General features: G+C 38.9%; 1 protein-coding gene across 6 annotated transcripts in view; it reads right to left on the reverse strand.

The window, feature by feature from the left end:
• Positions 1-15,671, reverse strand: part of CBLB (Cbl proto-oncogene B) — a 220,016-nt gene extending 204,345 nt beyond the window's left edge. For all 6 annotated transcript variants that reach the window (XR_003611680.2, XR_003611679.2, XM_028119171.2 and 3 more), the window contains exons 1-3: positions 15,552-15,671; positions 13,987-14,168; positions 1,016-1,266 (exon numbers count right to left, since the gene is read on the reverse strand). Coding sequence is in view for 4 of the 6 variants with exons in the window: in XM_028119171.2 (XP_027974972.1) it covers positions 1,016-1,266; positions 13,987-14,154 (419 nt within the window). In the remaining 2 variants the exon portion in view is untranslated. The remainder of the gene's footprint in view (positions 1-1,015; positions 1,267-13,986; positions 14,169-15,551) is intronic.
• Positions 15,672-16,194: the final 523 nt, after the last annotated feature.

Consider the following 16,194-nt stretch of genomic DNA (forward strand, 5'->3'; position numbering starts at 1 on the left):
CAAATATTGGTGCATGGAGAGCAACAGAATTCTCATTTATCGCTGGTGGGAATGCAAAAATGGGATAGCCAGTTTGGAAAACAGTAGGGAGTTTCTTACAAAGCTAAACACAGGCTTATCATAAGACCCAGCAGTCATGCTCCTAGGTAGTTACTCAAGTGAACTGAAAGCTTATGTGCACATAAGAACATGCATACGAATATTTATAGCAGCTTTATACATAACTTCCAAAACCTGGAAGCAACCACGATACTCTTCAATAGATGACTGGATCAACAAACTGTGGTACATCCATGCAATGGAGTATTATTCAGTGATAAAAAGAAATGAGCTATCAAGCTACAAGACGACAAGGGGGAATCTTAAACACATATTGTTAAGGGAAAGAAGCCAGTCTGAAAAAGTTACATATTATATGATTTCAACTGTATGATACTCTAAAGAAGGAAAAACTATAAAGAGAGTAAAAAGATAAGTGGTTGCCAGGGATTCAGGAGGTGTGGGATGGGGGTGGGAGAGTAGAGGAGCAATGAATAGGCAGAGCACAGGATATTTCTAGGGCAGTGAAATTATTCTATATGATACTGTAATGGTAGATACATGATGTTATATATTTGTTAAAACCCACAGAACTGTGCAACACAAAGAATGAATCCTAATATAAACTCTGAACTTTAGTTAATAATACTATATCAATATTGGTTTATCAATGTATCACACTATGCAAGGCATTAATAACAGGAGGGTAGATGGGAACTCTGTACTTTGGAGTAAGTTTTCTGTAAACTTAAAACTGCTCTAAAAACTAAAGTCTAAAAAAAACCAGGGTCTCGAAGTAGCTATTATCACAAAGAAATTTAAGTAAAACTATAAGGTTTAAGTAATGAGAAAAGCAAATATACAAATGCAATATTTCTTCTGAAACAAAAACATGGTGACATTAATGCTGTGAAGCAAAAAGCCATGGAAATTATGACCTTACCACCGAAAACAATAAAAGCTGACACATTCTTACCTGTCCTGTGACTGCTCTTCATACATCCTCTCCTTGCCTTCTTTAAAGAGTCTTATTGCCCGCTTTGACTTTTTCATCAGACTATCGATGTAGATTTTAAAATATTCATTTTCACTGAGCTGGGCAAGTTTCTGGTTGTCATCATATTTACTCAATATAAGTCGCAAATGCTGATATGTATCAGGTAAAATATCAAGTATATATGGTGGGCTATTTTTCAACTGAAGCTTGGGATTTTGGCACAGTCTGACCTAAAAAAGAGGCAAAAATAAAACTTTTTCATAGGAACCACAATAATGTCTTTCATAGAAAAGTTAAGAAATTTATCAAACTATACTATTTCTTCATTTTCCACAATATAAATTTTGATCTTAAAACTATTATTTCCAATCTACAAAGAATTGGTAAGTATCCACATCTGTCTTGATACAACTGAATCCAATTTTCCTCTCTCCCCATTTTTTCCCACATCACACATTTACTTTTCCCCTCTAAAGTTTTCATTCTCTCTTCTACAGTATCCCATTGTTCATGGCTTCGTAGAACCCCAGTGTGCTAAGTACTGTATACCACTAATAGTCTCTTTTGTTAAAATAAAAATTAGGAAATGGGCCTCTTCTGCTGGCAACCAATGTCTCACACTTAGATATTATCTTACTACACTGAACTCCCAGCTAATGTTTTTTCATAGATTTTAATTAACGTTTTGGTCTATTGTTCCTGAACCCCGAGGAGACTAAAACAAAGAGGTGCAATGTTAATAGCTGAGTTATTAAGTCGTAAGCAGGTGTCAGGCCCGAACGAGTCTTTTCCACCCCACCCCATCCCCCCACATTATATCCCATGCCTATAAACATGTGCTACAGAAAGGTTCAGTCAGTTCCATCAGGTGCCACCCAACCACTGGCGCATTTGGGCTGCCTGCAGAACAGAAAATTACTTCTGCAAACAGTAAGTTAACCCGTCTTATTCCTACCCCTCAAACCAGCATGTAAGGAACCACCCAATTAAACAATTTTTAAATGACAGGAGCGTTCACAGTGCAAAGGTGCACAATCTCACACATAAAGGCAGGCTTCCTGAGAAGCCAGTGAAGCACAGGCTGGAGGGGCCCTCAAAGAGCTAGCCCTCTTCTGAGTCCTTCATTACATATTCTTTGTAACACTTTCAAGAGCAAGATATTCTTTTTTTTTTTAAGATTTTATTTATTTATTTATTTATTTATTTATTTATGTTATTATTTATTTGACAGAGAGAGACACCGCGAGAGAGAGAACACAGGCAGGGAGAGTGGGAGAGAGAGAAGCAGGCTTCCCGCCAAGCAGGGAGCCTGACACGGGGCTCGATCCCAGGACCCTGGGATCATGACCTGACCCGAAGGCAGATGCTTAAGGACTGAGCCACCCAGGCGCCCCAAGAGCAAGATATTCTAAACACAACTGGTTAAGGTTTCTGCCTTTTTCCAGGAGGACTTCCCTTTCATCACACTTAACCTCCTGGCTAGGTGGCACTGGAGTGGGCATTTTTCAAATCTGGCTGATGGGAATCTGAGTTGGAAATACATTTAGTGTGGATGTGGTAGAAGGTGTGTGAGATGTCCAGTCACTTCTGGAATAGTTAAATTGTTGTCAGCCAAGGCAATAAAAGAATGGATTCAGGAAGATTTCAAGTGCCCAGGGAGCAGCACATGGCATAGGTACGGGAAGAACCAAGTCAGATTTGGTCATTTATATGTGTCCAGAGGTACCCAGGACTGGAAAAACACATGGGCGATGGAAGAGAATCAAAGTATAAAGTGTACAGCATCGAGATTATTTCTCTGTTTGTGGATTTATTAATGTTTTAAAAAATGTATAACTTGTGTCTTATTTATCAATCTAAAAAAAATTCACTTTCATACCCAATTTTGTATTTGTACTTTTGTATTACTTTTCTTTAAAAGGACCCCCTCCAAATTTCAGGTTCTACAGAACATGGATTCACCCCTGAGTACTCACAGTTGCTTTAAGAAATAACCATATGGTTATTTTGTGTGTGTGTGTGGGAAGAAAAATCTGGCTCAAACTATCAAGCATCAGCCCTTCATTTAAGACAACCATTTCACACATTAATGGAGGGCATTACCATATCTTCCTCCTTGCTGTTGCATACAATGTAGCAGTATCTAGCATATAGTATAGATATAGCAAATGGGTGTATAGATGGTTAGAATACTTCATGTACATACATGTTATACATCTATATATTCATAAATCATATGATTATATTACTTCCTTATTTTCATGATTGAATATACTAGTATTCAAATCAATAACCCAAAGGCACAAGCAAAGATTAAATATAAGAATATTATTTTGATCCCCTAAATTTCTTGGAAAGGTAAGATGCCATATAATTTATTAAATAATGTCAAATCATGAGAAAGTATAGTTAAAGGGGTTAACAAAGCTTTTCACCGTCTTTCTACTTTTGTGACTTCAATATAATCAGAGAAGCTCATTCTGCCCTAAAGACTGATGAAGTCCCAAATATGTCAATGATTTGACAAATCCAAACAAGATAGAGGTTTTCAATTCTTAAAACTATGTAAGATAGTATCACAAGTATATACAAATTTCAAAAATATCACCAGCCACATCCTACAGCAGGCAGAGTTTAATCTCAGCAACATAAAACTTGGTACGTGTGTCACAGATTGATAAATTATTAACTTGTAGTTAGGGAACTAGGCAGTTTCAAATTAATTTTGTCTACTGGTGAACATTTAACTGATAAAAAAAATTCTCTCAGGTATTTTCTTCAGACATTCCAAGTAAATGTTCTTTAACAGATTATTTTAAGTGTTACAGATTCTTAATTTACTATTCTCTACCTGACCTTTTTCTCATTTGCTTTATTTAAATTATAATTCTACCTGGGAATTTATTGCTTTATTCAGTACAATTGTTTGCATAACTACTATATACCAGGTACTGAGCTTACTGCCAGGAAATTATAGATGACTAGAACATACTTCCTGCCTCAAGGAGTCTGGCAGAAGAGACCTAGTTCTCTATAATTAACTTAGGAGCAATGCAATTCTTGCTCTAAGGGATCTTTGGAAAGATCCTGTCCAATCCATTCATTTTCAGATAAAGAAACGAAGAACTACAAAGATTAAGGGACTATTAAAAAATCATTAATCCAACACAAGAGCCTACATCTTCTGAATCTCAGGCTGATCTTCTTTCTAACTATATCACAATTTAATTAGAATTAGGCATATAATTAATGATCCCTAGCTAACCTCATTTACATTTTTATTTTTACACCATTTGCAAATTTCATTGAACTTCAGGACCCATTTGTTAATTCTACAAACATTTATGTGTCAGGCATTGTTTCAGGCCCTAGGGAATGCAGAATGAAATAAATCAGAGACCTGTCCTCAAGGAGTTTTCCAGTGAAAAAGAGAGATGGCTTAAAAAAGAATTACAGGAGACATTAAGGGCTTTAATGGAGGAGAGTACAAAGTACTGGAGGAGAAAAGTAGCAGCTCCCTCACATCTCGACATGAGAATCTCAAGAAAGGCATAGCTACATTTGCAAAAGGAATATTCCAGGCAAAAGGGTACGCAAAGGCTTGAGAGGCACCAGAGAGTAGAGCAGAAAGAAAGAGAAGTCGACACAGTCATTCTAAGAGGTGAAGACTTAGGGAGCCTGTGGGTGAATGGCACAGGTAGATTTAAAATAGGTTAGATTCCCTTCATCTGGGCTCCTGTTGGCCATGCAGTTTTCTAAATTTGCATTTAGGAAAGTGTAACATCCAATGCGAACTATGATATGCTGCTGAGTGTACAGTCCATCAGTTGGATTAGTATTAAGCTCTGTGATTTATGACAGCTCCTGCCAAAAACCAATCACCCTACACCAGGACTATGACTTCTACACAGGTCAAATTCAATTCGATAAATATTTATTGAGTGCCCGCAATGTGCAAGGAACTGCGAAAAGCCAGAGAAAGAAAAATTGCTTTTCTAAAAACAGTGTGTTAAGGAGAAAAATCAAGCTCACCACAAGGTTCAAGTTCAGATTCAACTGACGTATACGTCTTCTAGAAATATCTAAGTTGCTCCCTATTCCCAACACAGAAAAGCTTTAAAAAGAACAAATCTACAGTCATATTATACAGTAATGAACTTTTTAGGGCCTCAACTAGTGCATAAAAGGATCGGTTCGTTAGCAAAGTTACTCTTTGCTCTTGAACTAAAAGGCAAAACACTTAGTATTGAGTTAGGCTACAAATTCCATTATAGTCATTGAGTCAAAGGATTTTAGAGCTAAAGAGAACCTTGACTGAACAATACTAAAACAAAGAAATGGAACATAGCTGAGTTTACTGCTCAAAACCCTAATGTCGAGAGTTGAAAGTCAGGCACTCTCTTCATAACACGACACAATTGCCTGTTGTATTTGTTTAAATGTATTTAGAGATTTGTAAGGGGGCCTCCCTATGTATGTCTGTGCCGTTTCACACACCTAAAAATATGTGTCTAATCTATGTATATACTACATATCCTGTATATTCACATACATTAAAATATATTTGACCATATCAAAGCAAAGGCACAAATATAAACACAGGATTTGCTAGTGCTATAACAATTTCCAAAGCATTAATTATTCTTGGAATACTCCTGTATTTAAAGATTTTCCCCATGGTGCCTTAATTAAAACTTCCAGTCAAAAGTTAACAAAAATGTATTAGGTCAGCTAACATATTTCTTAGGTTCCCCCCAGCCCCTGAAATGTATGAAAGAAATTCTACTGAAGCAAATGGAAACTTCAACAGTAAGGAATTGTGCCTAGACTATAACAGACTTCCATTATAAAGCACACCTCACTTCATGTAGGATTCAGTTATATTAAATCAAGCAATGTACCCATGAAGTGAAATTCCCCATTTTTAACAACAGTAGGAAAAGCTTGAAAGAATCCCTTGTCTGTGCTCCTCACGTAAATGTTTTAAGAGGTTCCTTAATGCAATTACACAGAAGTATATTATTATGATAAAAAGCATCCATGAGTTCTTTGAGTTCTTCCCACCTTAATTTAGCAAATCATCCTAAGTACATAAAAGTATATATATATATGTATACAGTACAAAATGTAAAAAGTATAAAAATAATCAAAACTCTACATAAAATATTAATTGGGAAAAACTAGAAGGTTAGCACATAAAACTGGTTATGAATCTAGTATATTAATTAAGCTAGGATTTGGGGGCAACTACCAAATCATTTACAGTTTTCAATGAAGCTTTCTTTAAATATAAGCATCATTAAATAATTGATTAGCTGTAATTAAAATATCAATTGTGTGTTCATTTGTTCACTATCTTCCTTCCAAATGAAAACTGGTCTTCCTTAAAGGTGGAGGCATATCTCTTACTTGTCTGTTTCCTTCACCTAACATAGAATCTTGCATACAGTAGATGCACAATAAATACTTGATGGAGGAAAGAAGGTGTTGAAGGAAGAAAGGAACAAAGAAAGAACTTCTCAGAAGAAAATAATATTGCAAACAGGATAACCATACCTATAGTGAATAAATCTATATAAGTGAGTACAAAGTTTTGAGAATAATTTGATCATATCAAATATTAGGGGGTAAAGAGTCTTTTGATTCTCTTCTCATGGAAAGAGGAAGAATCGTATATTCCATGGAATGCTGTGCTTGAATCTTCATACTATGAACACAGACGCTAGAATCATTCAAACCTAGGATCCTGTGCTACCATTTATTAGCTTTACAACTTTGGGCCAGTTTCTTCTTCTAGAAAACTCTGAGGAAGTTATGATTCTTTGAAGAGGAAATGTAAAGTGCTCTTCACAGTACCTAGCACATAGCTGGTACTCAGTACTTCTCAGTACCTCTCTTCCTCCCATATTTTATATTATACCACAACATGATAAGCTCTGCAGATATTGCCAACATATGAGAATTTAGACCAAGGGCACTGACCGCTCTGTTGAGCATCATTAAGAGTTTTTTCAGCTCCTAAAGTTCTTTACACTACCTGAAACTCTGTAAAAGTCTGGAGTGTTTTGTGCAGGAAAGCAGCAAACAGTAATAAGCCCAGCTCAGTACTCCTGATAGGGAATTAATATATCAGCAGTACTCATTTTTTTAGCTGATGCAGTATCTGAACGGGTAGAACATTTACTTTAATAACTATTTTTGTTATTAGTGTTGGAAGACAGCATGAGTGAGCTTAACAATTATTTAAATATTAGTATGTTAAAGAGCTAAAAATTTGGTCAGTTATTTTCAAAATGCTTCCTTCATTACTAGGAAAATATCAGCAATTTACAAATACTAAAAAACAAAAACAACAACAATTTACCCATATGCCCAAGCAGAGTGGATATAAATAGTATTGTGGCATCATTTAAGTCACAGCATGTTTCTTAAATGATCTTAATTAATATACAGGATAAGAACTTATTTCCATCTCAATGTTTTACCTATTTTCCCACTTAACTGCTAGAAGACTGATTAAAATATATGTTGTTTATTCTATACAATTTTAAAATGTGGTTTAAACATTACAAATGTTATTCCTTAAATCACTTCCTGACAACCCAACATAAAATTTACAAATTCTCTCAAAACTCTGTATATTTTCTTACTTCCCTCTTATCTAAGTAGAAGTTAGTTATCTACCAAGGTTTACTCTTCTTGTTCTTAGCCTTTCCCTCCCACATTGTAATCTAGGATGATACTTTATTAATTATTTCTTCTTCCTTTACGTTTTAAATCACTCCCTACCTGCATGCCTTCTCCTCAATCTATGAACCTCTCCTTTAGCACCACACACACACACACACAAAGTTATGCTCTGCTCAAACCCTCAAGCTATCAGAACTTTCTTCCTTTTCACCAGTTGTCACACTTACAGAACTGTTAAGTTATCCACACATTCTTTCTAATCTAGCCCCATTACCTAAATCAAACTACTCTGAAAGGTCAACAATGGCCTCTACTCAAGAAATTCAGTGACTTCTTAAATTTTCATCCTGCTTGGTTTTCTCCATTTGGACTTGAATTTGGTTTTCTCAGAATTGGAAACTATCTCCTTAATTGAAGCTGTCTCTACCCAAGAAATCAACCTGCCCTAATTCCTTTCCTACCTCTCTCATCACTGCTTTTTGCAGGATTCTCTCTCCTTCACCGCCATCTAATTATAAGTACAACCCCACACACAGACAAAACGCAAGTCTCTTGACTTTTTCTCTGACTCTCATCTTCTACTCTGCATTGCAAATTTCTGCTGGTCTACAACTTGAAATACTACCTCTGTGGGCATATCTACCAAACATATGTCTCCAGTTTCAACTTCTCTCTTTAACTGCACATTCAACTTTCTGACTTCAAAATGGATTTCACTCTGGCATGTCAAACTCAACATGGCCAAAACAAACGTATGCACCAGCTCCCAAGCTTCCTCTTTTTCTTACTATGTTCCTTAACTCATTAACAGCATCACTGCCTTCAGGCTAAAAACCTCGAGTCACTTTCACTTCACCTTCTCCTTCATCCTCTATCTCTAAAGGGTCACCAGGACCTGTAAATTGTACCTCCAAAATGCCTCCCACATTGAACCTACACTTTCTATATCAATTCTCAATTCTCTAGCTCAGCCCTTCACTATTTCTTGCCCAGTCCATTTTAATTCCTCTTGATTACTACTCCTACTTTTAAGTTTTTCTCTTAATCTATCTTTTGTAGAGTCAAGAAAGTAATCTACCAGAGCATAGCCTTGATTGTTTTTCACACTCCGCTTTAGGTTTTAACATTTCTCTTCTACCAAATAAAGTCCAAACTCCTTGAAAGAGCAGAAAGCCTCTTCATCTTTCTCTAACTTACCTTCTCAACAATCTCCCTTTACCCACATTCCTTCAGCCTGGTGTGTTCTGCACTTCCCTGGAATCTAAAACATCCTTGAAAGAGTAGCTGGGTAACACCTCTACCATGCTGTGTTCCTTATCGACTCTTCACCCCCCAGGAAGCACATTCTCCCCCACCATATCCTATGTTACAGCGCTTTATTTACACCCCATTACAGCACTTACTACATTCTAGAGTATGCAGAATACACCATACTACATAGAATGGAATGGGTATTTATAAATCTCTATCTTTCCATAGATGGAATTTGATAAATGAATGGTGAAATCAATAGATAGCATATAAAGGAACTTTGAAGAAAGGAAGAGCTGATTTAAAATCTGAATTGTAAAGATTTTATAAGAGTTGAAAAGATGACTAACTGATTAAGCCTTTTGTTAAATGAATGTCCTATGTCACAAGGATAAACCAAGGTAACTTAGTAGGATTCCTTTAAATCTTTTACTTTACCAAAAGTTTTCCGGGCTCCCTGCTCAGCAGGGAGTCTGCTTCTCCCACTGACCCTATCCCCTCTCATGTACTCTCTCTCTCTCTCTCTCATTCTCTCTCTCAAATAAATAAATAAAATCTTAAAAAAAAAAAAAAGAGGGTACCTGGGTGGCTCAGTTGGTTAAGCGACTGCTTTCGGCTCAGGTCATGATCCTGGAGTCCCAGGATGGAGTCCTGCATCGGGCTCCCTGCTCAGCAGGAAGTCTGCTTCTCCCTCCGACCCTATCCCCTCTCATGTGCTGCTCTCTCTCTCTCATTCTCTCTCGCAAATAAATAAAATCTTAAAAAAAAAAGTTTTCGCTAAAAGTGGAAAGGAGCAAACTTTGAGATCACTTCACTTAGCCAAGCACAAGTTCAAAATCTCAGTATTAAACAAAATTGTTCAGACACTTAATGTGTTATCATCTACCCAAGTCTAATAGTGCCCATGATTCTGCTAACATGGAAGAACTCCACTGGAGTAAAGGAAATACATGAAGAATAATTCAAATAAATGACATTCCCTATTCCAAGCGCCCAAGGACGGTGATATCTCAAACCCAAAAACACAAACAACAGGCATCCAAAACATACGTTTTATCCCACATATAATATTTTTCAGACGTATGAGGAATTCATCTTAGAAAAGTATACCGACTATTAGTTGTTAAAACAGCTGCATGTATTCCAAGCATCTTTGATTGACAACCTTTAAAATATATTATAGTTGCAGTAAAATTATAAAGATGGAGAATGAATTACACTCCAAGGTTGACAAATGTACTGAATGTACTGAGGGTAAAAGGCAGGAAAAGGCTATTTGGCATCATCACTTTTTAAATGCTTTTAAAACTCTTTCAATAATGTAATTTCAAATAAATGACAAGGACAGCAAGACAAAACGTAGGCAGGTACTCAACTTGCTTTGCTCTTTGGCATCAATTAATTCTTTTCTAATTTCCTGAACATCCATGTAAGCTCAGTACATTTAGTATCTATTAGATGGAAAACTGTTTCTTCCATTTTCCATCACCTGGCTAAGACGCTTGTGAAAACCATGCTCAGGAACCTCACATTAATAAATTATCATTCCTCCCATACTGATTAGTAATCATTTCCTTACCCTCACCTCAGCATTTCCAACAAGAGTATAATAATGCTGTTCCTAAAGGTAGTGCCCAGCAGCATCCAGACAGACAACTGTCTGAACAGTAGCCAGAAAAACAAGGAAGTTCTTCTTCACTTTGCTCCCACTGTACTTCCCACAGGTCTGTATTACACTCTTGTCCATACTATATGGCAATTACCTAATAAATATAATATAAATAATAAATTACCATTTATATGCCTGGCTCTGATGTTGGTGTCTGAGTTCCTTGACAGGTCAGAGGCAGAGTTATACACATCTTATCTAGCTTTGTATCCTAGTAACAAGCACTTAGTAGGAACATAGTAGGCCTCAATACATGTTGATTAAGTCTTTAAGAAACCCATCTCTGTAACAGCTTTGAAACAGACTCCATATTTCAGGTATATTTGAACCTGGATATATATTCATGAGTAATAGTTCTGTCACTGTATCAAACAGGCATCCAGGGACCGGAAGAGTTTGGGCTTAGCTATTGACATAAACTGACACATCGAGCTAAGGCCAGAAAACATGTCTCAGTGGGATGCTTTGGTATATGCTACCATTCTTTTTCTCAGTAAACTGACGTTTGGTTACAGAACACTTAACATCTCACCAAAAAAAACACAACTGAGCAATGACTCCCTCCTACTCTCAGTGACCTTGTACAGAAGTCTGCCCTCTGAAAACGTAACAATTAGTTGGAACTGGAGTCTCAGTTGACTGTTTTAAATTCTAGAGGCCAGGGAATGGTAAAACTACACACTTCCTGGGTATTTCTCCTATAGTCTGAGACTGCTTCATATCCCCTGTAAAATAAGTTCTTTTAGTAGCTGCAACATACCAAACTTAAAAGTTCATTTCATATTTATCCTTCTAAGATCTGCCCTTGTTGGAAGAGGCTTCCTAAAGAAAAAAAATGCTAATTAAACACCTAACCCTGCCTTTCCCGTAATCACCAGTTAGACTTGAAAGTTACTATTTACTGTTATTCGCAAGCTAAACTCAAGCTTTTGCTGTTATTTTATAAAACAGGTGATACATCAAGGGATTAACTTTTAGACTCATAATATCCTGACGTAATCACCAGGACAATGTTGAAAACCACCTCCTTCACCACTGACAAAGAAAAAAAAAAGGTAAACACATGTGAGGGATGCTTCTGCATTACACGATTAAATATATTTTCAGTTAGTAATTATCAATGCCTTTTTATTACTGTGTGATAGAGTAGTGATAAATATCCTGAAGTCTTTTATAGCGATTTATGTTCTTTCCCTCCACAAAGCCCCTGGATGCATTCATAAATGAGCACAATCATTTTCATTCTTGACAAATAATGAAGACAAATAGGGACAGTCATACCAATGCACCTTTGCCAACACCGTTACCCACATTCCACTAAGTAGAAACTTTCAATAATAGCTTTCCTTGTGAATCAAGTTTCTCAACTGGAGAGGCTAAACCCAAACCCACAAAAGGGTTAATAAAATAAACAATGGCAGAGGCTTAACTATCACAAAACCATCTCTTTTACCATAACCCACAGTGAAATAATTATAAGTGGATAAAACTTATGTTAACAATCAGTTACAAACCAAAATTATGAATATATTCTTTAATGTGTGAAAAATAATGACTTTATATTAACTATAGCTCACCACTTCCTGATATCAGTCTTTTTTATTTGCTGTGCTAACATTCACTCACAAACATACAAATTATGACCTCTCACAGAAGGGGATAGGGAGGGAGGGGCAGCTCCTTGGTAGAATCTGACACATGTGTTGCCCGCTCATATAACAGGTAAGCCGGGGGAAAACCATGAATTCCTTCTCTCATGCCCAACTAATGATTTAGGCAGTAAGAGTGACCTTAAATTGCATTTTCTTTAGAAAAGTAAAGACAGTCTTGTGCCTGCCAAATATATGCAGTTCTTCCCACTGCATATCCCTCATTCTTAAGTATCCAACGCTAAAATCCAAACCTGACCTCAAGCAGCAAGTTGCAATGTTCTGACACTATGACATCATTCTGTCTGGAGCATTTTAATATCACAATTTGAATAAACTGGCAGAAGCTTAAATAGGTCACAATGAAGCCCAAAACTAAGGATATTTATCTGGCAAAAATTTCTGGCTCTGCATTTAGCACCACCGGCCCTAGAATGGCAGGCCTATCATTCATCTATCCATCTGTACTTTACATAAAGATAAATGAAAATAAAGCCAATCTTATCACCTTCCTATACCGCTAATACCACACTGACAGTGGCTTTTTGTGGCAAATATTCATAGACAGTTACAGGCCAAACTAAGGCAACTGCTACTGTATGATTTCATGGAGGCTGTTGTAGCACATCCCTACAAAGGATATTTTTTTTAAACCTCCATTTCTGCAGTCACAAAAACATCAAGAGCCCTGCATCAACTAAATTCATAATTAGCCCCAAATATCTATGAAATGAAACCAGATGGTATTACAAACATTTACCAATATACAGGGGACGGTACTACTGCTTCAAAAACAAGAACTATTACTTCTGCACAGCAGCAGGCTACATCTTAATCATATTTATTTCATAATCCTACTTAGTAAGCTAGGACACTGACAGCTAGTTTCTCAGTAGACTCCAGTAAAATATTCAGGTTGCCCAGACTTCTCAGGGTACTGACATCCAGCTTGACTTCTTCTTGTAAAATTATTATTCATCTGAAAGCAACATGCAGAAACCACAGAGGTTTCTGATACTCTCAGCCCCACCACCTCCACCATAAATTTTCCTTTCACAATAAACAATGTGCAATCGAAAAGGTTTCCTGTTTCAAAATGGAATAGATAAAAGAAACTGTAACTCTACCATTAACAACAACAACAAAAAGTTTCTTAATGAAGATGAATTCTCACAGATGAAAATGGAAACTCTCTCAAATACTGCTTCCTCACTTAAGGACTAATCTGGTTCTTCTTCTAGTAAATATTCTCAGCGTCATGCATTGTGGTTGTCATGAGTGGTCCCTCAGAGGGTTTTCTTAAAACACTTGTTTGCACTCGTTTGTTATTTAACACAAACACAACCTCATATAAGACAGAGCAAACACTTCCAAACTATTCTATGACCATGTACTAACAAAGAGCAGCCAACAGTAAAAACTTTGCATATCTGAGTCATATAGAGGAACTTTGAACCTTGAAGAGTAGGACAAAAGGTAAAAAAAACAAGTCTGCTCTGAATCCAACTTTTTAAAACACAGAATGGATGCAAGGAAAATGGTCAATCCAAGTCAAAAGACTGTTGCCATAACAATAATTATTAATTAAGGGTAACAATAATATTAATTGATGGTACAAATAAAACCACAGAAGAAGAAACCATATCCAGGGCAAATAAGGCTACACAGAGGCACAAGCATACAGAACTTACCACTTTGTCCATGAGTTTCCAAGTTTTCTCCACAGTCCTGCGATCCGCTGCTGCTTGCTTAGGAGGTCCAACTGCATCTTGAATAGCATCAATAATACCCAAAATCCGTCCTTTTCGGGGGTTTCCTCCTCGACCACCAGGGTTTCTGCCATTCATAGAATTTGCCATCTGGAACCTTAGTTCTTTGAAAGGCAGATTAAGAAGAAAAAAAAAAAAGTTGGTCATGAAAATATTTACCCAGCGGAAAATTGAACAGGTTAATTTGTACCCACTACATCCTCCATCAGTGAGAACAAAATGCCAGGTTCCCAGATTCAACTTCTCAATAGCTATGAATTTGCCCTCTCAATCTGTACACACAACAAACAATAACTTTTTGGAGCACTAAGAGTTAAAGATGCATCCTTCTCGAATTTCACATAGCAAAGCCTTGATTAATACCCAACTCATAACCAAAACAAACAAACAAAACAAAAACAAAACAAAACAAAAAAACTTACAGAGGTTTCCTCCAACTAGATAAGAACACAAGGTTCTCCCCATCCCTGCCTTAATCTCAATTCAATGTATACTAGAACTAAAGCTCCCAGAAAACATTTTGGGAGCCTCACTTGAAAACCTCACTTTCACTCTGTTAGATTTCACCGAGTTATATAAACGTAAAGATTATTCTACAGGAGCACAAGGGACATATCTGTTGTCAACAAAGGCTTAGGACTCGGATTTTCCCCGCTAAAACCAACAAGTACGGATACGGGAACACGGACAAACGAACACACAGTTCTTTAAACCAACGTGGTAAGGAGTTAGCCTCAAGTTAAGAGCCAAATAAACCAACAAATAACCCACTAAAAAAAGAGGGGTGAGAAACTGACAACAGCGGGCACAGAAAGGAGAAGAGAGTTCACTTATTTCGCTCCCTTCCTCTCGTCTCACCCAAGGGGAGTAGGGGTCCAAAGCTTTGTTTCGGGACGTCTGGGCCCCCTCCTTGTTCAGGACCCTCCCTTGCCACTCTCGGACCTCAGCTGGGGGAGAAAGGTGGACACAGAAAGGCCAGAGTATCCCCTCGCACCTCCAGCGCCCACAGACCCATGGGTCTTGGGCGCCCCGCATACAGCTCCCGGGCGGACGCACCCCCCCACACACACACACACCCGGGATGTCTGCAATCCTAGCCGCCCGTCTCCCTTCACTCCCTCTCCCTCCTCCCCCGGCCCAGCCTGGGTTCCGGTCTTTAAATACCCCTCTTCAAACTGTGCCGGCGGCGGCGACAGCAGCTGGAAGCCAGGGCTGTCCCCTGTGTACCTCCGTGGCCCACGGCTGGCTGCCCCAGGGCCCCCTGGCCGGAAAGAAGCGGCAAGCCTCCCCGGCGCCCCTTTCCCTCCCGGCCTTTCCGCGCTGTAGCTGTCCAGAGACACGAGTGTGCGCGGGTCCTACTTTACACGCACGAGCCCAGGGTGCGTGGGTAGCCGGGGTAGGGAGTGTGTGATCGCCGTAAAAGCACGTTCCCGAGGAAGGAGCAACCCAGAACGCAGGCCACCGACACGGGGAAACGCAACAATTACCGTCAAGACCAATCCACACCCGCTCTCCCCTCCCGCCTGATTCTCGGGGAGGCCGCGGGACGCCGCAGCAGCACTAGCTGGAGGTGGAGACCACTCGCTGGATACCCCACCCCTGTAGGATACACACACATAGAGACCCAGGAGCGGGGCGGGGCCGGGGGCGGGGCCGCGCGCCGCTAGGCCAATCCCACGCGCCCTCGCACTGCCCGACAGCGGGCGGCGCCAATGGGCGGGAGGCGGCCGTCCTCGCACTACCACCCAGTCCACGTCTCCCACAGTACACAATGGTCCCAAAGGAAGGCCCGCTCGCGGCACGTCCCAAATAGAAAGCGACTCGGAGGGGAATGGGGGGACGGGACTCACCCAGGAACGAAAGTGGAAAAGGGAAAGGAAATGGAAGAAAGGATGCCAGGCACTAGGGAACTGACCAATAAGAAGTGGGCGGGTGGGCGTGAGCATTGGGAGCCGGAGCCAAAGCCAACTGGGGCTAAAAGGCGGGACTTCCTGCGTCGCTCACCTTCCTTGTCTTTTGTTTCATAGCAACAGAGTAGTGGCTGAGAGGGTGTACTCTGGGCGGGTCCGAAGCTGAAGAATTTCATCTCCCTAGGGCTGCCAAACTCTTCTACCCAGGACAGCAGCCAAA

The sequence above is a fragment of the Eumetopias jubatus genome, unplaced genomic scaffold (genome assembly GCF_037043125.1).
Source record: "Eumetopias jubatus isolate StellerSeaLion01/CBP00866 unplaced genomic scaffold, mEumJub1_p1.0 scaffold_1, whole genome shotgun sequence".
Lineage (NCBI taxonomy): Eukaryota > Metazoa > Chordata > Mammalia > Carnivora > Otariidae > Eumetopias > Eumetopias jubatus.